The 25439-nt window shown below is 37.2% G+C and overlaps 1 protein-coding gene across 1 annotated transcript; it reads left to right on the top strand.

The window, feature by feature from the left end:
• The first annotated feature begins 1566 nt into the window (after positions 1-1566).
• On the top strand, positions 1567-24332 carry ada (adenosine deaminase). Its single transcript, XM_042491352.1, has 11 exons — positions 1567-1707; positions 5995-6056; positions 6953-7075; positions 9860-10003; positions 10836-10951; positions 13195-13319; positions 20020-20091; positions 21541-21642; positions 22480-22547; positions 22649-22778; positions 23448-24332. The coding sequence occupies exons 1-11, from the start codon at positions 1567-1569 to the stop codon at positions 23550-23552; spliced, it is 1188 nt and encodes a 395-aa protein (XP_042347286.1). The 3' UTR covers positions 23553-24332.
• Positions 24333-25439: the final 1107 nt, after the last annotated feature.

Raw genomic sequence — 25439 nt, forward strand, 5'->3', positions numbered from 1 at the left:
GTTATCTTGCTTGGCCTTGCATTTAATTCAGAGTACTGAGGGCTACAAATTGTGATTGTCAGGGATTTTTATTTTGTAAAAAGAGCAGCCCACATTGTTATGGCATGGATTTAAATAAAGCGTGTTTGTTGGGTCAAAATGCATCTTGAAAATGTCGCTTAAGTTTTGCACAAATCTGTAATGGAAACCCATCTAATAAGTAAACTGACTAGTTGACATATTTTATGGATATTTCATATTTTATCAAATGTATGACAATAATTGTGCAGAGCAACTGATAAACTGTATAATTAACCCAAATAGAAAATGCAATAAGTGCAGGAAGTTTCTGTAAAATGAGCCATTAAGTTAAATTTTGAATGTATTATTTTCTGTGAATATTGTATCAGAGATGAGTTTTCCTGATTTAAGGCCTCACAAACCCCCATCAAACTTTGTTGGCCCCTAGTGGAGGTTGGGAGCCCCATGTTGGGAACCAGTGCTCATAAGGATGATTATGTTCCTTAGCAACCATCATCTTTTATCCAAATGATATATGATTTTAGGCATTCTATTGTCTCAAATAGTCTGAAAAATAATACATACAATTGCTGTTAATGGGAAAAACATCTCCCAGGTGGAGCGGGCCCCCAACTCTCTGAGGTTTATGAGCTGAGCTTCTTATGTTTACAACATGTGGTTGTGCTCCTGTCAAGGTCAAAGTCTTGTCTCTGGTAAATGTCTTGTTTTGTCGGACAAATGGTCCAAAAACAAAAGATAAGCAGTCAACTATCATGTATAATGAGAAAAAGCAAATAAAAAATCTTTATTTCTAGGAAGGTAGGATCAGCAAATGTTTGGCATTTTTGCTTAAAAACACTGTACATTATTAACTGACAATGACAATACAGCAAGTTTTCTGTACTTGTGCAGAAGGGCCTTTTTCAGAGTCATATATTGGATATTGACACATTGATGCGTTCATCAACTATTTCTTTTAAATCATTTAACTATTCTGGGGACTGTATTTTAAATGTTTTAAAATTTCATGTTTCTCTCCAAAAGCACAAATACTTTTCCACGAGTGACTTGGGGAAAGTACATCATCTTCCCTCTATCATATTTCACAGTTTCTGACTGAAAATGTAAATACTCAAAAAAAAGTACATAGAAATGAAGTACATGTACTCAGTTACATTGTTCCAATGGAGATGACCTTGTAGTAAACGCACCTTTTTTAAATCTCCTTGCTACCAGCTAAAGACTCTATTGTAACTCACTCCATATAATAGCCTAATTATAGAGTGACAGTTGATGTTTTACATGCAGAGCACTTGACGTGAATACTACACACTGTTTCGTGTCAACGGACCGGTTTGACACAATTAATTAGCCCGTAAAGCTCCCATCACATGGCCGCAAAGCTGCTGACGTTAATCCTTCTACCTGCTGCAGTCTCCATGCATTAATGCACAGTGAGACTGCAGCTCTGCGCTCCTTACAGCCTCTCAGCCTGCTGTGCAGTCGCCTCGCGGCACTGTGAGGCTGATTTTTGCAGTTTGGTAAACGAAGGCGTGTCCCGGAGTCATGCATATAATAGCCAGACGAGTTGCGATAGGCTTTGGCTCCCCAGTCTTCAGTTCTCTGTGCACCAGCAGCAGCAGACTCACCAGCAGCCGCAGTAGGTTCTGTACGATGGCCGGACAAGTGGTATTCAACAAGCCAAAGGTATGTTATCAGCCGGGGGTGCACTGTTATTTGAGCATTAATAATTTAAATGGAAAGGTGGTGAATTATTGACAGGGGCGCTTGTTTTCAGGTTTTACGCGCGATGTGACCGTGCACAAAAATAAGAATGGTTGAAAATACAAATAAATAAATTAAATGTTAGGTTGCAAAACATTTTTAACGCTGTCCTTGTGCGTTAGATGCCCGTAGTAAAACAAGGAAGAACATTTCCTACAATTTGACATGTGACTGCCGGCTTGAAAGCCCAGAAGGCGCCGCTATGAATGAGCAGTGCATGTTTAACCCTTTGAAACCTGAGCAAATCGGCTTGATTAAAAAAAAAGAAAGAAAGAAAGAAAGAAAGAAAGAAAGAAAGAAAGAAAGAAAGAAAGAAAAACACGGGAAGAGGCGCGACGAACAACTTATCAAGAAATGGCCCCAAAAAGAGCAAAAAGTTACAAGAAAATTATCTGGAAATTAGTAGCTACACACAAAAAAGAAAACAACATAAAAAAACAAGGTTGTCACGGTTGTTACAGCTTGTCTTTAAGTGTGTAATTCTGCATTAGTTTACAGTAACCTTGTGGGGTGAAGGGGCTCCTCTTTAAGTCATGCCAGCTTCTCCTTGCTGCAATAGAAACACAGAAAACACTTATTTTGCATTATTTTGCCTGATTTCTTCTTGGTTGTTGCTTTTTTTTTTTGCTTGTAGAGAGAAAACGGGCTTGCATAACAACGCATCAGTGAAATGCACCTTTAGGCTGATTTTCAGTGTTACATGTACACAAGTCTCACATGCGTGAAATGTGTATACTCACTGTTGCCCTTTGGAGTCTTACGGCTGACTGAGCATGCACCTGTTCTGTACAGGAGGTGACAGCTGATAAGAGGAAATTACACATGCAGTACTGGCCATAGAGATGTGGGCTTTGTTGCCACACAATGTGATTGTGTGTGTGTGTGGGGGGGGGGGGGGTCATAAATTGTAAAAGGAGAGACCTTGGGGGAGTGGCAGCTTCTTGCAGAGATAATCTCATTAAATATAAATTTGCTGTTGTGGAAATGATACCACCAGTGGGGCCATTGTTTGTAGGTCTGTAGCATCAATCATCAGATCACCGTCTATGCCTCAAGTGCTGATGGTGTAGTAACAGGGTTATTACATGTTCAGTGCTCATATAATGGAGTGGAGCTGGTAAATGCCTTTTTTATTATTAGCCATTTTTAAATTGAATTTGTGCTATAGAGCTGCTACAAAGTCCCATTCTATGCCTCCTCTGCATTTTTACACACAACCAAACAAAGACAGTATCGTGTCACTCTAGTGTGTGGTTTTTAGACAGCAAGCTGGCAAAACAGAAGCACTACAGTTAAAAGAATAACGCAACAGCGCCTGCCTCAAGTGCAACATGTAACGTATGCATTGACACCCAACCATAACAATGGAATAATTTACCATCCTGTTTTAGAGCAGCTGATCTCATCCTCTCCTTGGAGATTAAGGAGCTCCCAGACCTCGTTGTTTGTTCAGTAATTTTGCTTGAAAAAAATACTTATTTGATTATCAAACAGCTGCAGAATTATTTTCCGTCAGTCATTTCAGCTCAGATTTTTAAATGAACATTATTTCTGACAACAGCGATATAAAGCTAACTCTGACAGATGCTGCTGTGTTGATTGAGTCACAACAGGAATTCAGTGATTCACATATGAACGTCCTACGTGAACGTTTATTGCCTTCACATTCAGATCAGTATAAATTTCACTGAAATGTATCTTACCACTGTTTAGGCTGTAACAGGAAGTGCTGTGTGTACTGATATGACTTCCTGAAGTTGCAGATGTGTTAACCAGCTGTGAGCTGTTAGCAGTTTAACTGACACACCAGGCTTTTAGGGAAAGAAAATGGATGTAAACAGAGGATACTCTCAAACAGTTTTAGTAACACACTTAACCTCTTGCTATAAACATTTAATCTCAAGATATTAATCTACTCTTGTTTTCGTCACACAGATGGACACAGCCGTACAACGTGTAAATTGTTTTACTTTCTACAAAATAATGACGTGATAAGGATGCAGGTTTAGCAGTTAGTCACAGTTAGGGCTTATTTTTGTCATCTATTACCAGGTTATTACAGGATTTTGTTAAGTAATCAATTAATCATTTGGCAGCATATCATCAGAAAATAGTGGAAAATGACCCTCAAATTTCAGGTAATCTCTCCAACTCCAAGGTGGTTTCTCAAAAAAATCCATAACTGAATTTCAGGTCTTTGCTAATGCTGTTGTCAATATGGAGAGTTAAGGAATCACATACTGATACATCTTGGTTTCTGATTTTACAGTTAATATTAATAATTAGTACAATGGTTGCAAGGAACAAAACATTCAGTGAGAACAAGCCCTCTCAAGTTTAGGTGACTCTTGGTTACTCATAGAAGCTGTTTTCACTCAGATATCTTAACAGGAGTGTTAAATTAACCCCTTTAAAAATGGCAATGCCAGTCATTCCCTCGCCAAAATTTAGCAAAAGATATTTAGCCCCTTCTCGATGAGCGATGTAGATATGGTTGGTATTACGGGCGATATATGGAATATAATCCAGGTATCACAGCTTGTTCGTCTTTGATTTATTCAATTATAAGAATACTTTTTAGAATTTGATTATAAAAGTACTTTATTGACCTTCCTGATAGCTTTATTTTATTGAATTTTTATTAGGCCTGCATGATAATTATCATTATTATTACCTCATACCGATAATTCCGATAATAAAATGTTCAGCTGATAAATAGAACTGATAATAATAAGCAGAAATTGCTTTGATTTCGCCCATGCATCTCTGAATGTCTGCTCTGTCTCATTCCCTGCCGGTGTCTGCTCCGCTCTCATTCTCTGCCAGTGTCTTTGCCGGTGTCTCTGCTGGTGTCCGCTCTGCTCTCTTTCTCCACCAGTGTCTCCAAATGTCCGCTCCGCTCTCATTCTCTGCTGGTGTCTCTGAATGTCCGCTCTGCTGTCATTCTTCGTCGGTGTCTCTTCCAGCGTCTCCGAATGTCCGCTCTGCTCTCATACTCAGCCGGTGTCTCTGCTGGTGTCCGCTCGGCTCTCGTTCTCACCGGTGTCTCTGCCGGTGTCCGCTCGGCTCTCATAGGCTAACCTACTCCGCTGGTATCTCCGAATGTCCGCTCCGCTGAACACCAGTGTAAGGGGCTGCATCTCCCCCCTCCCTCCTTCTGCTCCATGTGTGTGAGACGGGGACATAATGAGAGGACACGCTGGACGTGGTTTGAGAATAAACTGATTTCTGATGTTTGATTCCTTCCAACAACAAGCAGAACAAATCTGTTTAAAACCTCCTGAAAACTGGGCTGTAGATCTTAAGCATTTAGGTTATTGATGAATTGACTTATCAGCTGTTCTGACACTGATAGAAAATAGTAAGTTCATGAAGTATCATATCACTCACAGTCAAATGTTGATTGTGAAAATAAGATTTCATTGTCTTTAAGGTCGCAGTACAAAATCAGAATCTAGAATAAACTAAGACAAGAAAAGACTGAATCACTGCGATCGCGGAAAATCTGTTGCAGTCTGGATTTCCATAACCTTGCTCATTTTCTTAGTCATGGCATCCATTGAGAAATAAGAATGAAATCACTGCTGTAGGAAATGTTTTATGTTTTATATAAACCTCACTGTGACTAAAGAGTGAAGTTTAGGCTTCAGTTGTTGAAGAGGGACTGTAGATTTATCGTTGTCATCTGCCGGAATAAATCACAGCTCTCAGCGCTGGAAGGAGAGCCAGCACACTTAATCTTCTTTGACCCTTCTCTGGCCTTCTCACCACTCGTTGGCCAGTCATGCGTACTGCATTCATGATGGGCCACGGCCAAAACATTGAACTGCACCACCACCACCACTGCTCTCTCTGGCTGCTCTCTTTTTTAACACTTCAGTTCCTTTCTTCTTTCTACAATCAAGCTCAGATATATATATGAACATGTAGATTTCACCGATTCCATTTGTCCCCCCTATTAAAATCATAAAAGTAGCAGAGGACTTTTACTTTGACAAAATGTAAAGACGTTTCCAACCAAAATTGGTGCAGAATGAAGGAAAATAAAGTGTTGGGTGTTTAAAATGTTTTGACGGAGGCCCCTTTAAACCCTCCATTTACTGCCCAATTTTAAACCCTTGTCCTTGGATATATGACAACACCCATAAATGTTTGATTTTTTTTTTAACTGTCTGATTATTTATGTATTATCTTGTGTCTTATCTGCAGGTTGAGCTGCATGTGCACCTCGATGGAGCCATCAGGGTGCAGACTATTCTCGACGTTGCCAAGTAAGTAAGTTAAGAGTAAAGAAAACATCAATGTCCCTTTACAGTTTTATTGATCAATTCTTCTTGAGGCTATTAATAATTGATCAAATAAAGAGCACAACTGACAAATTCCCCCTTCAGGTATATTGGCCGATATTAGCTTATCACTGTCAGCTGATGAGTAACAAGAAATGTCAGTACGGTAGTAAAATGCATAACATATGTTTATTGGGTTCCTGGCTCATACTACATCCTTCTACCAAGTTCTGTGCAAATCTGGCCATTAGTTTTTACGTTATCCTGCTCACAAACAAACCGAGCCAAAAACATAGCCTCTTTGGATGAGGTATTTAAGGGAAAAAATGTGTTTATGTTAAGAAATTTAAAAAAAAACAGTTTTTTAGTGTCAGATTTTTGAAACTACATTAATAGTATTTTTTGGCCACTTGGGGGCAGTGCAACAAGCCTTAAGCACGATTTTGACTTATTATCACCTCACAGAATTGGCACGGTGAAGATGTTATGCCCAGTTCACACTTCACAACTTTAGCCTTGAATTTCCACCAGGGGTCAACCGATATTTGTTATTAGTAGTTAATAAGACCGATAATTGATATTTGGAACCGACGTGCATTTACAAAAACAATGAAAATATTTCTGTCAATATGTAGAATTTGGAATATAACAAAGATTTTTTTCCCACATCAGCCTTGGGGTTTTTTCACCTTTTTTCTTTTTTGTTCTTCTATAATTTTCTTGTAATTTTTACAATTTGTTGTGGTCATTTTTTGGCAATTTCTCCATGTTTTTAAAAGCAGTCAAGCAAATTTACTTAGGCTTCAAAGAGTTCATATGAAACAACGTACCACATTTAAATTTCAACACTGTCCCTGAACTGTTTCTTATTCTCCTTCCAGGAGACGCGGCATCGCTCTGCCAGCAAATACTGTGGAGGAGATGAAGCAGATTATTATTCTCCAAGAGCCGGCCACCCTCACCAAGTTCCTGGGCAAGTTCGCAGAGTACATGCACGTGGTTGCGTAAGTGCTGACAGGTCTCCTTGAATGATTCAGTTTCATAATTACCAAAGGTGTTTTCTCGCCGAGCAGGTGACACGGAGAGCGAAGAGCAGGAGTTTGAGTGATTAAGAGTCAGGGTCCACTTCATTAGTGTCACAGGAATGTTGCTCCACCTCAGTCTACTGTGAGGGTCAAAGTCCAGTCACACATGTGCAGCTATGTTATACAATTACGACGCATTCAAGGTCTTAACCCTTTAAAACCAGAGCAAATTGGCCTGATTTCTTTCAATTACAGGGGCAGAAGGCAATGAGTAAGAAGAGAGGAAATAATATTAATACACATAATTTGTATAGCACCTGTCATGCAAGACATGCAGCTCAATGTGCTTTACAACAAAGAAATTACATGCACCAAGTGCTTCACATGAAAAGACATAGAAGACATAATAACACCTGCACATAAAAATAAGATCAGAACAGAATACAAAAATGCATCTTCACATTGATAAAACCCACTTGATATCACTAGTAAAAGTAAGATGAAAATAGAATGCACAGAATGCATAACATAATATGGAAAATAAATCTTATTGAATGTAATTGAAAAAATTAACTGAAAGTTTTATTTAAAAAAAAGAAAAGGAAAGAAACAAAGAAGACTTGGAAGAATCATCATAATTCTGTAACATAATTTTAAATATGTTAATATGTAATTATAGATATCTTTTATACATCTTAGCTGTTTAAAAAAATAAATTTTAAATCGACCAATTACTTGCAATTTGTGGCACGTCTTACCAAGTTGCCCATTGCCTTTTTATTTTTTTTAATTTATCTGGTTTTTTTAAAGCAATCGCTCCAATTTGGTAAGGGTTCAAAGGTTTTTACACCTGTAAAAGACATCTTAAAGCAGCAAGAAGAGTGGTGTCGCTCCAGGTTTCAAAGGGTTAAAACCAGAATGTGTAGCATAGATTGTGATTGATGAAGGGGGAGTTGATTTTAAATGCCAAACATGCAGATCAGGAACACATGATTACTGAGATCAAGTAACACCTTGGCAACCAAACTAAGAGGAGAATACAGTTGTTCCTTTCTGGAGTCTTATATTTAGCCCTCCAGTGACGGGGCTGAACCGTGAAGAAAGGACCAAATAAAGACACTCCACAGCCGTGAAAGCTGCCAACAATGACGGTCTGTAGTGGCCGGACGGCGGTGTGCAGTTGTGCTGAATGGACCCTCTTGTGTCAAGGCCCTTGTGCAGAGTGGCTTCAACAACATAGGGAACATGCTAGACGAGTTTAGCTCATGCAGAACTGTTGTCTGAGCTGCGGTGGTGTGTGTTTGTGGGGGGTTAATGGGAGACCGCTGCAAAACAACAGGCATTCAGACAGATGAGCATTCAGTGTAAGTGCTGGAAGCCGTGCTGTCGTCTGTCATGTGATGCGGGACGGAAAGTGTGCGGCTGAGTTTTCAGGAAAGACAGAAATGGTTCTCCAAAAACTGTCACAACACCACTTTGTGCTGTTACAGAACAGTCGTATTAGTAGTCATACAATTAGTATTAGTAGATAGACTGTATTCATAATGTAAATTGTGGACACACTCCCAATATTTAAATATGTTCCAATTTATCGATTTATTTTTTTTTCTTTTTACAAAAAATGAACAAAACATTAGTTTTATGGAGAGCAGATTCTTAGCTTTCTAATGATATCAGTATTGTTTTTGTACTCCAATTAACCCTTTGAAACCTGGGGGTTTTTTTTATATGGGAAGAAAGCAATGAGTAACTTCAGATAAAATGATCCAGACATAATCGAGAAATCAGTAAAAAGTTAAAGAAAATTACATGAAACAAAACAAACAAAACTAAATAAAAAAAAGGGGAAAGTTAAAAAGAAAACACAAGGAAACTGCCTAAAAGAAAATATTGAAAAATTCTGAAAAATAATTTTAAATGTATTATTATTGTAATTAGGAATATAGTTTTTTTAATACCTAATAATTTCTTGCAATTTGCAGGACAGCTCTTACCAAGATGCTTATTGCCATTTTCTCTATGATTTTGAAAGAAGTCAGAACCTTTTGCTCCAGTTTCAAATATTTTGAAATACTAGTAATATAATAATTAAATATTTGTGAAAAGTGTCTGAATGCAGAACCAGAAACTGATGTCGACTCAGGTTCCTAAGGGTTAATTTCCGTATTCTATGTCAGAAAAGAATACGAGATGCCTGCAGAATTTCTTAAATCACCAATGAATTATCTAACTCATTTTTGCAGGTCTAACAAACAACGACCAATACTAATTTATCAGTGCATCAGTATCAGCGTGTCAGGTGCATGCGAAAGGTGGCTTTTGGCGTTGGGATCTTACACCAAAAACAGTGTCAAAGTGGTGGTATTTTACGATTTTGGAACGGGCTGGTTATTTAAGGCATCAAACTTTACCAGAGGTCTAACATTTTGACACCAGAGCTTGTTTCCTTAAGTCCGACTGCTCCGGTTTACTTTGTACCAAATCTCAGAAGTTTCTCCTGATACAAGACTGTCAAACGCAGAGAGCTCCAGATAGGCCTGCGGCTCCTTACTTAAGCAGTTAAAGCTTGTTAAACCTCGTCCTTCATTAATTATCATATCAGTAATACTCTGTAAATGCTTGTATTGCTTTTTTTGAAAGCCATCATAGTTTAAAAGATGGATTAGCGGTGGCTAATGGTTTTATTTGTTCCACACGATAAGAGATTATCAGAGCCAAAGGCCAATGTCATTCATTTTGTGTTTTTTCGTTGTTCTTTTCCAGCGGTGACAGAGAGGCCATAAAGAGGATCGCCTACGAGTTTGTCGAGGACAAAGCAAAGGAGGGAGTGATTTACGTTGAGGTCAGATACAGCCCGCATTTCCTGGCTAACACTAAAGTGGACCCAATACCATGGGACCAGGAAGAGTGAGTCTTTGGTGAAACCTGGTGTTTTGCTTTTAGGAAGAGATGTGTTAACCCTTTAACAAGCATTGCAACAGCACAGTTGACATTTTTTGCATTTTACTCAACAGATGTTTTTAAAGATGTAATTTAGTATTTTCATTATATTATCTAATTCTATTTTTATTATATTAAATGTCCTTTTTTTGGGTCTACCATACATTATAAACAGATTTTGATACTATTTTTATATTTTATGGAGTTCCTTTTTCCAGATTTTTATTACATAACACTGGCAGTTTTTTGCTAGATTCATTTTAATTTGTATTCATTTATTTATTTTTGAAAGAAGTGATTTAGTATTTTTAATATACTGTAATTCTACCCAATTCTATTTTTCATCACATTAAATTAACTAGTTGTTTTTTTTGTCCACCATACATTTTAAACAGATTTTGTTCCTGGATACATCAATTTTTGTACTTTTTTTTTTTTTTTAAATTGACCTCTATTCTTTATCTTTTTATCTTTTATCTTTTATAAAGTTTTTTTTACTATATTCCTTTTTGTTTGACTTTATTTATGTCTGTATGCTTATTATATTAAGTTACTTTATATATATACTTATTTCCAAGTATACTTATTTTCAGATCTCAGTTATATTACATTGACTTTTGCACTTACAATCCATTATAATAGGAAAAGTTTTTTTTATAATATATTGATGCATTTTGTTAACATATTCTACAGTCTATACTGTTGTATAATGTTTTTCAAAGGCATTTCTTCGTGTGACAGTCAGTGTTTAGTATGGATCATCGCATGTTTTCTTTTTCACTGTGTTTTCTCCACTCAGAGGTGACCTGAGCCCAGACGACGTGGTGCAGCTGGTTAACGAGGGCCTCAGCGAGGGGGAGAGGGCCTTCAATATCAAAGCCAGGTCCATTCTATGCTGCATGCGCCACATGCCAAGTAATGAACTGTTCATGCTCCTGTCTGCCCAAACTACCTAATGAGATAAGGCTCCTAACTGTACTGTCCTCTGTCCCGTCTCAAAACTCTGCCTCTGTTATTTTTTTTAAAAAATGAGCAGGAGCAGCACGTAGACAGCAGTGCACTCTATGCACATCATAAAACCACACTATTCTTATTATAACCTATGTTGCATATTGTCCATATGCATGGAGAAGCCAAAATGCCAAAGTTTTGGGCTGTTTATGGCTGTGCCAATCGGTCAAATCAGGAAAAAAACAAAAACTACTTTCGAGTCCCGAAAGAAGTGTCACATAAAATAGAAAATAGTAGCTACGGTTAGCCAGCTAGCACATAGCCTGATGCCGATGCTGCATCCATCCATGTAAAGTTACTCTAAAGATGGAATAGTGATATACAAAGATAGCCATTCTCAAGCAAACCTGCTCATCAGGGCACAAAAAGACGGCAGTCGGTCAATGCGAGCCACACATGAAATAATTATAAGCTCAATACTCTTGTACGCCGTTTTTTGGCTCGCCGTGTAGTAGGAGGTCTGCAGGACCCAGTCATATCTGATATTGATGGGAAATATCACTTTTCGTTGCATCATTGGGATCAGGTGACCGCAAACAAGCTATAGTTGTTGAGATTTTTCACTAAAACCCAAAACATATCAACCTGCTGGTGGCACAAGGAGAAAAATCAGGTCTTTGCCAAAGTCATCTGTGTTTATCCTCTGGGGATCATGAAAGTTTGGACAACATTTTATGCAACAAAATAGGATCAAAATAGTGACCCAAATCATCCCTAAACCATGAAAAGTCGATATTTTGGTGATCCATTTTCACAGGACAGCACTAACATGTTAGTATAGGAGAAGTCGTGGTGCTACCAATACCAGCAGCTGTGCTGATCACTGTGTGCAGTCCATAAACCAGTTAATGTGCTGCGATATGAGCAGTGGCTGTATCAGCAGCAGCAGTGACTGTAGGGATCTGACACGTTTGGTGCAGATCTGCTTTACTCCATTTATGCAGCTGTTTCCTGTGTGATCCTTCAGCCAAGTGCAATTCATATTTCCCATTCTGTATTTTACATTACATGCCTCACAAAAACACGGTGCAATATCCTTAAGTGATTACAGATGTGTTTGGGAGGATATCTGATTTTGTTATTAAAAATTAGGAAACTAAGTGCTGTTTTAGGAAAACATCAGCTTTTGCATAACAGTTAGTTGGGTGGGTTTGTTTTTGGAAAAAGTGGATTTGTTTTCATACAGTAAGGAAAGTGGAAATGCGATGCAGCAAATTAAAGTTTCACTTATGTATCTTGTTGCCAAGAACATTGATGCCACTTCGAGTCTGTTTAGTAAATATGCAGCTGCTGCTAGGGGATGGCTAGTGTAGCGTAGCATAAAAACTGAAAATGGGGAAACGGCTCGCCTGAATTTTTTCAACTCACCGAATATAGACTGTCAGGATTACTATTTTGTGGAGTTTTCTTTTCTCTTTTAAAACTTAACATATTGGCTTGATTTCTTTCAAAAACATGGAAAAAAGGCAATGAGCAATTTAAGATGAAATGACCCAAAATTAGCAAATTTGTGGAAACGAAAAGAAAAGTTGCAAGAATATTACCAGAAATTAGCAAAAAAAAAAAAAAGAAATATAAGAAAAAGAAAAATAACATAACAAAAACAGGAAATTCACATAAATGGTGCTAAAATTAAATCAAAAATAATAAATCTAATGTGTGTTTTTCTGTAATCAAATTTTAAAAATATAATCATAATTATTATGAATATAGTTTTGATATTTTTCCATAGTCAACAATTTTCTCTCTATTTATTTTTTAAGCAAATTTTCAGGTTATTTCCTGTCATTTTATGTATATTTTTTGTGTGCAATTTGCAGGATCACTTGTGGATTGCTTTTTTTTTCATGGTTTTGAAAGAAACTTGATTAACCATACAGACTTGAGATTGGTTTCAACCTTCTCATCTAACAGTTGGGAACAAAACCAATATGCATACTTCTACCTGATTACCGTCAGCCAGATGAATCAGTTGCTACAGCATGTTTTTTTTGTTCTGCTTGTCATAGCTGTAGAGTGATAAGATGATGATAGATGGATGATGCATGACGCTTAGACTCTATCATCACATTTCATCTCCACATCATTTGCATGGTTGTGTTTAAGTTGGGCGTCTAGTAATATATTTTTTGTTTTTAATTCTCAAGGCTGGTCCATGGATGTCGTGGAGTTGTGTAAGAAATACCGCAATGAAGGTGTGGTTGCCATCGATCTGGCAGGCGATGAGTCACTCAACTGTGAAGCCAATCCAGGACACAGACGGGCCTATGAGGTGAGAATCGCGTGGTTTTACAATATACACACGTGGACAAAATTGTTGGTACCCTTCGGTTAATGAAAGAAAAACTCACAATGGTCACAGAAATAACTTGAATCTGACAAAAGTTATAATAAATAAGAATTCTATGAAATTTAACCAATTAAAGTCAGACATTGCTTTTCAACCATGCTTCAACAGAATTATTTAAAAAAATAAAATCATGAAACAGGCCTGGACAAAAATGATGGTACCCTTAACTTAATATTTTGTTGCACAACCTTTTGAGGCAATCACTGCAATCAAACGATTCCTGTAACTGTCAATGAGACTTCTGCACCTCTCAGCAGGTATTTTGGTCCACTCCTCATGAGCAAACTGCTCCAGTTGTCTCAGGTTTGAAGGGTGCCTTTTCCAGACAGCATGTTTCAGCTCTTTCCAAAGATGCTCAATAGGATTTAGGTCAGGGCTCATAGAAGGCCACTATAGAATAGTCCAATGTTTTCCTCTTAGCCATTCTTGGGTGTTTTTAGCTGTGTGTTGTGTGTTTTGGGTCATTGTCCTGTTACAAGACCCATGACCTGCGACTGAGACCAAGCTTTCTGACACTGGCCAGCACATTTCTCTCTAGAATCCCTTGATAGTTTTGAGATTTCATTGTACCCTGCACAGATTCAAGACACTCTTTGCCAGATGCAGCAAAGCAGCCCCAGAACATAACAGGGCCTCCTCCATGTTTCACAGTAGGGACAGTGTTCTTTTCTTGATATGCTTCATTTTTGCGTCTGTGAACATAGAGCTGATGTGCCTTGGCAAAAAGTTCCATTTTTGTCTCATCTGTCCATAGGATATTCTCACAGAAGCTTTGTGGCTTGTCAACATGTAGTTTGGCAAATTCCAGTCTGGCTTTTTTATGATTTGTTTTCAACAATGGTGTCCTCCTTGGTCGTCTCCCATTAAGTCCACTTTGGCTCAAACAACGACGGATGGTGCGATCTGACACTGATGTTCCTTGAGCTTGAAGTTCACCTTTAATCTCTTTAGAAGTTTTTCTGAGCTCTTTTGTTACCATTCTTATTATCCGTCTCTTTGATTTGTCATCAATTTTCCTCCTGCGGCCACGTCCAGGGAGGTTGGCTACAGTCCCATGGATCTTAAATTTCTGAATAATATGTGCAACTGTAGTCACAGGAACATCAAGCTGCTTGGAGATGGTCTTATAGCCTTTACCTTTAACATGCTTGTCTATAATTTTCTTTCTAATCTCCTGAGACAACTCTTTCCTTTGCTTCCTCTGGTCCATGTTGATTGTGGTACACACCATGTCACCAAACAGCACAGTGACTACCTGTAGCCCTATATATAGGCCCACTGACTGATTACAAGATTGTAGACACCTGTGATGCTAATTAGTGGACACACCTTGGATTAACATGTCCCTTTGGTCACATTATTTTCAGTCTTTTCTAGGGGTACCATCATTTTTGTCCAGGCCTGTTTCATGAGTTTATTTTTTTAAATAATTCTGTTGAAGCATGGTTGAAAAGTAATGTCTGACTTTGATTGGTTAAATTTCATAGAATTTTTATTTATTATTACTTTTGTCAGATTCAAGTTATTTCTGTGACCATTGTGAGTTTTTCTTTCATTAACCAAAGGGTACCAACAATTTTGTCCACGTGTGTACTGCCAACACACGGTGTTTTTCAGAGCATGAGGGAGTTTTAAAGGGTATTTCCTTTGGTAGGTTTATCGGCCTCAAGTGCCAGCTTGTTCTGCTGCTTCTGCAGAGCTGCTGTGCTCTTTGATGTGTTTTTGACTTTGATTTCTTACAGTTTGACAAGAAGTGTGATCACTGGAGGAAAATTGCAAACAGTGTAAATAGACTGCTTATCTTGTATTGTATTTAATCATTTATAACCTGGGAAAATTGGTTTGATTTATTTAAAAAAAAACGCGAGAAGAGAGCATTGAGCAACTTAATAACACATGGCCCACAAAAATAGCGAGATGCTAGTAAAAATATTACAAGAAAATTACCTGAAAATAAACACACAAAAAAGGAAAGTAAAAATCACAAAAACATGCATGAAAATGACAGAAATTTTAAACAAAAAACAGACAAACAATATAAAAATAAATAAACAATAATAAAAAAAACAAAAACAATTAAATACATTTATTTATTCAAATTAATATAATTACAGGTAGTTAAAGTGATTATAGATATATTTATCTGGACATTTTTCCCTAGTTTTTTATTTATCATTTTCAACATAACACTCTCTCATTTAAAAAAAAAAAAAAAAAAAATCTTTTTCAGCAAATGTTTTTCTTCACCTTTTTCTAATTTCTTACAATTTATGAGACATTTCTTGCCAAATTGGTCACTGGATTTTTCATCATGTTTTTAAAAGAATCACTCAGCTCAAATGAAGCACAAGAAAACTGACGCTGAACCAGGTTTTAAAGGATTAAATGCCTTTTTATGTTTTGTTTTAAGTTTTTTTGCACTTTATCTCAATATTTTTTTATGTTTTGTGGAGGCACTTTGAATTGCCTCATTGCTGAAATGTGCAATATAAATGAACTTGCCTTGCCTTGGCCTTAAAGCACATTAGGCATTTTTTTATTTATTGATAGCACTTATTTTGAGGTTATGAAAATATTTTACAGTCACAGTCTATCCAATGTTCCCACAGGCTGATGGAAATATGGATGCAGTTATGCCTCAACAACTTTCAAGAATCCTTAGAAAGAATTTTGATTTGTTTTATGAATACAGAGAACAGATTTGGCTCAGGGGTCCAGACTGAAATATTTTGACAATTTTTGGATGGATTGTTATGAAATTTTCCCAAGGCATCCATTGTTGGCAAAGGATGGAGCGTACAGACTTTGGTGTTTCTCTAACTGTCCCTCGTGCATCACCACGAGGTTCACATTTGTGGTTTTAAAGGGCCAGTGTGTAGGATTTAGGGGGATATATTGGCAGAAATGTAATATAAAACAATACATCTGATCTCTTTAGCATATCAGCACCTCAAAATAAGACCCATGTTTTCATTACTTTAGAATGAGACATTTACATCCATGTTGCACCAGAATGTTTCTACAGTAGCCCAGAATGGACAAATCAAATACTGGCTCTAGATAGGCCAATTCACGTTTTCACGTCAGCCACCGTAGTTAACAGCTGCTCCACCATGAGCCAAATAGTGCCGGAAAATACACATATTTTTAACACGAAACTGCTTTATTCTGGGTTTTTACTGATTTAAATCATCGGGCTTATTTGCCTTGAAGAAGACACCACTGCCGATAATCTGGCTGCTGTTAAAAAAGATGAGCACACATTAGCAGGTGCTGGGCTAGCAGCCAAAAAGCCAAACAGCTTTGGAAAAACACTAATTTGTAATGTGAAACTGCTTTATTCTGAGGATAATTTGGCTCGTGGAAAAAACCTCCTGAACGATGAACACTGAAGGAATTCTAACCGACAGTTAGTCAGTTCAACTGGTTGTAATCTGTAATCCTCCCAATCTGCAATAGATGCGATTAAATCCCACTAAATCTTAGAAATATTTTGATAAGTTTGGGATAGATATTCATAAAATTTGGTGCAGACATACATGTAATTCATGTCCCCTTCAGGATGAATTTCAACAGCTTTGGTGATGTCTCCATCTCCCTCCACGATCAGATCAAAATTTTAATCGCCCAATGCATTTTTAATGGAAATCTGCAAAGATATTCCCATCTGTACTTTGTGTTTAGTCCTATTTGATTTATGTTACACCCACATGACTCTGTATCCCCCCTTTCTTAGTTATAACATTTCTTGGACGTGAAGTCTTGTCTGAACATAACTTGCAGCTGCAGGGTCGTTGCACGCGACATGCCCTGCGTTACCTCTAAGTTTCTGCTGTCTCAATGCCCTCATTTGTCAGTTTCCCAACCTGCTTATCTGGCTTTGTGAAAACAGTGCAATGTGTGAGGACTTGTCTTTATCTGTAACCAACACAGAACGGGAGTAAAACCCTAATACTCCCAAACTGATTTCCTCTTAAGCACTGACGCCTCTCAGGAAAAATCCAATTTGGTTTTCAGGCAGCGTTTATTGATTAATTCAGAAAACACAGCAGTGAGAAATCAGTTTTGCCTGTCAAACTGTAATAAATGCAAGGATTAATCAGTTAATACGTTGCAGCCCTGGGCGTGGAACAAGGTGTACCCGCAGTTCATTGCTTGGATAAACAATGGGTGGAGCTGACTACACACCACACACAGACATTTCTAAAAATTTCAGCCCTTCAGCCTTTCAGCCATCTGTTTGAACGCTTTGAAACCTGAGAGTATTGTTCTGATTCTGTTCAATAACATAAGAAGAAGGCAATGAGTAATTTTACAAGAAACAACCCAAAATATTGCCAAGAAATTACCTAAAAATTACATAAAAAATAAAATAAACAAAACAAAACAATCAAATGACCTGACCCCATAAAAAAGCACAAAAAAACATTTTTCTTTTTTTTTAACATAATTTTAAAAGCATAATCATAATAATTATAAATATTGTTTTTCAGTATGTATAGTTTTAATGATTTTATCTTTCTCTTGCTTACTTCTTTTTTTGGTTGTTTTTGTTGTGACCTTTTTATTATTTCTTGCAATTTGCAGGACATATTTTGCCAAGTTGCTCTTGACCTTTTTGTGATGTTTTTGTGAAAATAAATCAAACCAATCTGCTCGGGTTTCAAAGGTTTTATACATTTTTAGTTGAATGAAAAATTAAAATTAGAATGGTGGAAGTAAGAGTCGGTTACTAACTTATTTGCTCTGGTATTCTGTATTTCTATATCTCTGTCTGTTGAGCTATTAGTCATTTGTATTTTAAAATTACAGGCAGGTCACAACTTTTCCACCCTTTTAGTAGGAAAAGGGTGGCAGTTAATCAGAATTCATCGTTCATGACGCAACCTTTGTGGTTATGAAGGCGTGAACTAAAAAACATTTTCATTCTGGCTCTGGCTGAAGTTGTGTGACAAAGACGTTAACACACAGCCAGTCAAAAGTCATTTGAGGTCAACAATTCATAAAGTGGCCATGAAATCTACACAGTCCAGTTCAAAGTGTGGTATTTGCTGATGTTGCACATATTTTGTTGATTAGCTCCGTATCAATGAAATTAAATCATCAGTAATGACTTAATATCATTAAGTGGTTTGTCCATAATTACACTGCTCTATGCTGACTCAGCTAAATCAGTACCTTTTCTTTAAATAGTGTCTAGGGGAGGCAAAAAAGCCATAGACACATATTGAGCACTGGAGGGACCAGTTTCACCCGACACCTTCTGTGACTCGACCCTCCGATGGGTAACCATTTAAAGCATTTTAAACACAAATCTTAAGGCCCAGACAACTAACTCACATTAGAGTAGCTCCAAAAACCACCTACTGTGTGGCGTCTCGTCGCCCGTGTCTCGACCAAAAAGCCGCACATGTACACACATTACAGAGACAAAAACAAGCAGTCAGAAAGCACGTATGTAGTAGAAAAGCCCTGCATGTCAGCAGACGGCAGTCGTCTGCACTCGTCTTATCTTCGTGTCATATCTTATCCTGTGTGTATTCTGTTGTTGTTTGACAACTGTGTTAAATCGATTCCTTGCACTTTACATGCAGACCAAATGTACCTACAGCACAAATAAATTAACCTGAACCTGAAGCCTGCCATGATGCTAGTTATCCAGTTAACACATTAACAACACAATCTAATGTTGAAAGAACAAAGAATATTTACCATGCGTGGCTGCTTGTTGTTGCTACTCATTTTTTAATTTACCTCCCCTGATATATTGGGGTGGACATTTTGAGCATGTCTTACTATATTATTTTTTTTAGTATTTTATGATTTATTTATTTTTTTAATCATTTTTAAATGATTATTTATTGCTTTGCAGACAACAACTTATCATCAAAAGGCATTTTTATGACTTAATTTAATTTGGGTAATTTTGCTTGCATGTGTGTATGCAGGTTGGTGTGTGTGTGTATTTAGCACAGTTTCATGTGTGTTTGTAGGACTTAGTCTATATATTTGCGTTTACCCTCCTCATGTTGCACGTATACAGTTTATAACTTTGTCTGTGCATTTCTGCTTGTCAAGCACCGTGTAACATCTAGTTTGAATAAGTCATTAATCAAAATAAATTCTACATCTACAGTACATGATGCATATTGTCAGTTATGTGTTTTCACCATCCACAGTGTCAAGAGTCTGAAATCTGTATGTCAAGCTGAATCGATATTGATGGAAGAAATAGAAACACGCTTCAATTATTAACACAAGGCAGAAGTCACAGAGCGGAGTCCACACTAATATCGAGGGTTATCTTCATAACTACATGACCTATAGATACCTGCAGATTAGGCAACCCACACTTAGTGTGTCCAAGGTTACGAAAGCTGAGATGAGAACAGATGATCGAACCAGAAAGATTTCAGGTCTGCACTTAGTTTTTCCTCTATGACAAAGTAAAAATATCATTCTTAATCTTTTTTCCTGACAAAACAAAGCAAGCGTGCACAAAAGTCTGTCTCAGCAATAAAAAGGTGCCTCAGTGGATACTGCAGTGCTGCAGATGTGAAATCCAGATGTTTGGCTGTGCTGTTTGTTCGCTGACGTGTTTCATGTTTGATTTTGTTGACAGGAAGCGGAGCGCTGTGGCGTCCACAGGACAGTTCACGCAGGAGAGGTGGGCCCGTCGATTGTTGTGAAGGAGGTAGGCCGTCCAACAAAAACGTGAGACATTTGTGGACGGGGTGTCATGTGAGAACATAATGTCTCAGCTGAACTTCTAACAACAACCAAACAAAACAATGAAGTCACACACTAAAGATAGAAATGAGTAAACCGGCCAATGGAGGGAGAGAGCCAAAAGAAACACGAAGCCTGCCAGTCGATGGTTTCAGTCTGTGAACGGGCAGATTGGGAGTGTCTTTAAATTCAAGCGAAGTCGACAACAAAAGCACAAGGGAGCACATAAACTCATGCAAATACATACATGTAGACGCATATGCTGCGGATGATTATTTTTTACTCCTTGTGTGTATGGAAGCAAATAAGAGACAAAAGTATTTCAATTTTTTTACAGCCACTGAGTGCTTAATATTGAAATTTAAGAACTATTGAATTCATGTCATTTAAGTATTCAAAATCAAGACTACAAATTCAGATCCAAAAATTAAAATTTCAAAATTTGAAAAGGTAGATTCAGGCCTCTCAATAGGTCAAATTAAGATCTGCAAATTAAGAAAATTTAAAAAAGAATTAAAAAATTATATATAACATCGGCTGAATTTATTGGTCAAAAAATTGGTAAAACATTTTAAATGGCATCATCTGGGGCTATACCCTAAGACATCAATCAAGCATGAATGCAGTCAACCAATTTTTGGCCAATCGGAGCAAAGTCTGTCAGTCATGTGATGCACAAAAGCAGCTTGAAAATAAAAATTGTACAAAATATATATTCCGGTCAATGATAGACTGAATGTTCCTGTTTCAAAATTGTTGATTTTAATTTTTATATCTGAATTTGTGAACAATGAAAAGTTTTACTTCCTCAAGTTTAGGCAACAAAAGCACATTGTTTTAGATTTATAAAAAAATGGTTTGGCTTAAAATAAGTTTGTTGCTTATGTAATGCAGAATCGCGTCACATATGTCACTGCTGTACGATGCTACACATACTGCCACAATAGGTCGTTATTAAATTAACACAATTGATTTTTGGTTTCACACATGACATGAACATCAGGTCAAAGTCCAGAGCTTATTTGACCCATCTGACTCCACTCCTGCCCAACTTACGTACACGTTTTCTCTTAACATTAAAGTATAGTCGTCTTAAATCGCAGGTAAAGGCTGCGTCTGCACGTTGTTGGTAAAATCAAATCATTATGTCACTTATTTGCTTCCATATTTGTGTCTCTCTCTGCTGTTGTCACGCCACAGTTGGTAAAAGGACAGAATGCCTCGCTGCGTTAGTGAGTGGCCTCTCTGAGGAAGTTCTTCGCTCAAAGTGACAGTTCAGCTCTGCCACAAAAGTTGCAAGTGTGCTTCCAGAAATAGCCGCAGATTCTGCTGATACAAAACAAAACAGATGTATATTCTTTTCTTTTTTGTGGTTTCTAACTTTTTGCCACGTGACTCCTGTCTGATATTTTAGGCTGTGGAAATCCTGAAAGCTGAGCGAGTTGGACACGGTTACAGAACCCTGGAGGACCAAGAACTGTACAGAGACCTGCTGGCTCAGAACATGCACTTTGAGGTGAGGAAGTATCCAGAAGCATCAACATTTTTAATGCATCACTTTTCTTGTGCTGCACTCAGATGCCTTTAACAAGTTTTTAAACTTTTGAGCTTTGAGCAAATTGGTTTCTTTTAAAAACATCGCAAAAAAAAGGCAAAGAGCAACTTGGTAACAAACATGACAGAAATTGCAAGAAATTAGTAGATTTACATTTTTTTTTTTTTTAAGCTAGCAAAAGGTTTCTAGAACTATATTCAAAATTATACATTTAAAATTATATTAATAGAATATTGTCATTTTTAAGCAGCTTTTTTACCTTTTTGTTTTGTCTTCGTCCTTTTTTGTGTGCATCACAAGCAAGATTATTCATTTCTGCAAAAATGTGCCTGTTATTCTTTAACCCTTTCAAACCTGAGCTATGGGCTTAATTTCTTTCAAAAATAAGTTGGAAAGGCAACGAGCAACTTAACATGACATGGCCCAAAATTAGCCAAAAAAAAAGTGTCTAAAAGTTTACCAAAAAAACCCTAATCGGAAAAAAATCAATGAAAAAGGAAAAAATAAACAAGAAAAATCTGTAAAAAGTGCTAAAAAATTATTTTAAACGTTTTTTTTAATTATACATTTACATTTTATTTTATTTTAAACATACTGTGGGCTGTTCACTGCTACCTAATGTGAGAGTATTTTATCAAGTATTTATAGTGACTTGGTTGACTTTAATACTGCAGTTTCTGCCACCAGGAGCACAGTGATACGTTGCCCTCTAGTGAAGCATGAAATATATAACAACTGTGGGAGGAGCGACTGCAGTAACGAGGTCTCTCAGTGATCCCTGTGCTCCTCTGATTGCAGGTGTGTCCCATTTCCAGTAAGCTGACAGGCGCCTGCGACCCAGACTTCACCAAGCATCCCGTCATCACGTGAGCTGTCTTTATTTTACATGATAACAAACCCGCATTGAAGCAGAACTGGAGGCTTTATTTTTTAATTTATGTTAAATTTCATTGTTTCCTTTGTGCAGGTTCAGGAAGGACAAGGCGAACTACTCCCTGAACACAGATGACCCTCTGATTTTCAACTCCACCCTGCACCTCGACTACAACGTCGCGCATGAATACATGGGATTCACGGAGGAGGAATTCAAACGCCTGGTGAGATCAAATGAAAAACAAAAACAGACGAATGAATCTACCTTCTACTACTACTAAAACTCGATTATAGTACTTTATAAATAAAGCTTTACTTACTTACAAACATGCCAGTGGCATTAACCCTTTGAAACCTGGATCCACATCAGTTTTCTTGTGCTGCCTTCATTGCTGTTCACAAGCTACTTTAACCCCTTTAAACCTGAGCAAACTTTTTTTTTTGACATGTAGACACTTGCAAGTAATTTAGACAACTGCAAGACAGTAGCCAAACATGACAAGAAATTTTCCTAAAATTTTTTTTTTTTAAAGAGGGGAGGATCAACAGAAAATGATGTTAATAAGGGGGAAATGTCCAAAAAACTATGCAATTAAATCAAATTAAATCTTTTTTTAGGTCATTTTCTTGTTTGCTTTTTTATATTTTTTTTTTTTGTAATTTTAATTATATTTTCACTTAGATTCAGGTTAATTTTTTCTATGTCTTGTTTTTTTTTTTTCAAATTTCTTGCTACTTTTAGGACAAGTTTGTTGCTAATCAAAACAATTTGCTCATCTTACTATCGGCAAGACACTGAATAAGCGCTCTTCTCATATTGCTGACATGTTCCTTAAGAAAAGTGAACTCAAACATACTAAATGTGCACTTTACTGTCTTCTTGCGTCTTGCAGAACATCAAATCTGCAGAGTCGTGCTTCCTGCCTGAGAAGGAGAAGAAAGAGCTCCTCCACAAACTCTACGAGGCCTACGGGATGATACAGACGACCGCCTTTTAAACTTAACAGAGGAGGAAGTCTGAGGAGGAGACGTGAAGGAGCTCACCCAGGAACAACCGCTCTGAACCTTTCATCTCCCCACCTGACACAGCCGAATGTCTTTTTCCAATTTTGTAACCAGAGGTAAAAACCAACAGATTTATATATCAAATATGCTGTCTGCTGCCTTCACTTCACACATCTTTACGTCATCAGCATGTGTTTTGTCAGTATTCCATCATCAGACACCTTTAATGCTTTCGTTTACAGTTTTCAGAGGGTGTCATGGTGCTCTGCAAGGTGCAAAAAAGAAAAAAAAGAAAAAATGGGGGCATGCAAGTGTTAATGAAGCAGGTTTTTTTTGGATACGTTCATCTTGCGTTTACATCCTGTTGTCACGGAGAAAATCAGGGAAACTTTTGATGCACAATTACTTTACAGTTTAGACACTTTGTCAGCATGTGAGCGATGAGGGAGGTTGTTTGTTGTTCGTCTTTGGTGTGAAAGCATGTGGTGACGGAGAATTAAATTTACTACTTAAAAGGGAAAACATGGTTTACAGTGAATATCCAGCGTCAGAAATATTTTGTGCTTTTTGCCCTCCACATTTAAAAACAGGTAAAACGGCTCAATACCAAAAGTGTAGTCTTATGTTCAAACACTGGGGGGCGCACTATAATCACCTAGATGGACAAACCACAGTGTTTGATACCGCATATCCTAATTACTCAATTTTTTTTTGATGTATATATTTATTTAAAATGTTTTTTTCATTTCACTAAATAAAAAAGCACTTCCATTTGTAACAGACACATTTTTGGCACTTATTAAAAAACATCTTTGAGCATAATAAAAGCTATTAAATAAAATGTTCCTGCATGTCAGCCTGTTTCTTTATCTCGATCATATGCGGCAATTCAGAATACTTCAACTGCAAAATGATCATTTGTGTACCAGTTACTCACCCTGTGTTACCTTGAATTAATGAAGAGAAACTTTGTTTTTCTGGCATGCCTCTGCGGGGAATGAAGAATCCAAAAAAGGTGAACGCTCTTCGAGAACTGAAGTCATAGAGGAGATCACCTTTAACAACAGCAAAACTATATCAAACATCTGTTTACAAACTCACAGCAGTTGTGCAGTTAAATCATTTCATCTCATCCATTGTTTACTCTCAGTACTTCCTAAACACATTTTTTACCTTAGAACCCCGTTTTAAATATTTCTACCCAAAAGTATGAGCACGCTACTCATTGTTTTATTAGACTGTTTGTACTGACGAGTATTAAATTGTAAGTGTTTTTGTGTTATGGAAGTACTGAGCACACACTGCTCAAAGTTATTTATTGTCAAACAACAATTGCAAAGCAACTGAGGAACCAGGTTCTCAGGCTTCCTCCAAAAAATCCATTTAAATATGTATAAATAACAACAATAATAATAATATTAATAAAAGTAATGAAACTTGAAATACTGTCTCGTGGTTGTATTTCCCCCTGATCCAGTCTATTTGCACTTACAGTTTACTGTGAAAACATGAACGCTTCACATCAGCACAGAAGATCTATACAATCAGGTCAATTTAAAGGTGGACACCCGAAAATTAGTGTCACCAATTCAGCATCCGACCTTCTGTTCCTGAGTTACGGCATTAAAATACTGGCTAGAGAAGTAGTATTTTTTAAGGACATTATAACGTCACATTTAAGTCGACCCTTTTGGATCTGAAACGTCATGGCTTCATCATTTTATCCTGTCAAATATTTGTGTGAAATACTGTCATAATCAGCATGTGAATTCCTGAAAACATGGTTCGTGAGGTCGCGTTGACCTTTGACTGCCAAAATCTAATCAGTTAATTCTCTGAGTCCAAGTTTAAGTTTGTGCCAAATTTAGAGAAATTCCCTC

This window comes from Plectropomus leopardus, chromosome 8, assembly GCF_008729295.1.
Source record: "Plectropomus leopardus isolate mb chromosome 8, YSFRI_Pleo_2.0, whole genome shotgun sequence".
NCBI lineage: Eukaryota > Metazoa > Chordata > Actinopteri > Perciformes > Serranidae > Plectropomus > Plectropomus leopardus.

Bases quoted from the DNA above. Each gene is read 5' to 3' on its own strand.
- ada (XM_042491352.1), top strand. From the start codon at position 1,567: ATGCATATAATAGCCAGACGAGTTGCGATAGGCTTTGGCTCCCCAGTC. The intron at 10,952-13,194 runs GTAATGAACTGT...TTAATTCTCAAG, and splicing joins CTGCATGCGCCACATGCCAA to GCTGGTCCATGGATGTCGTG. The intron at 22,548-22,648 runs GTGAGCTGTCTT...TCCTTTGTGCAG, and splicing joins ACCAAGCATCCCGTCATCAC to GTTCAGGAAGGACAAGGCGA.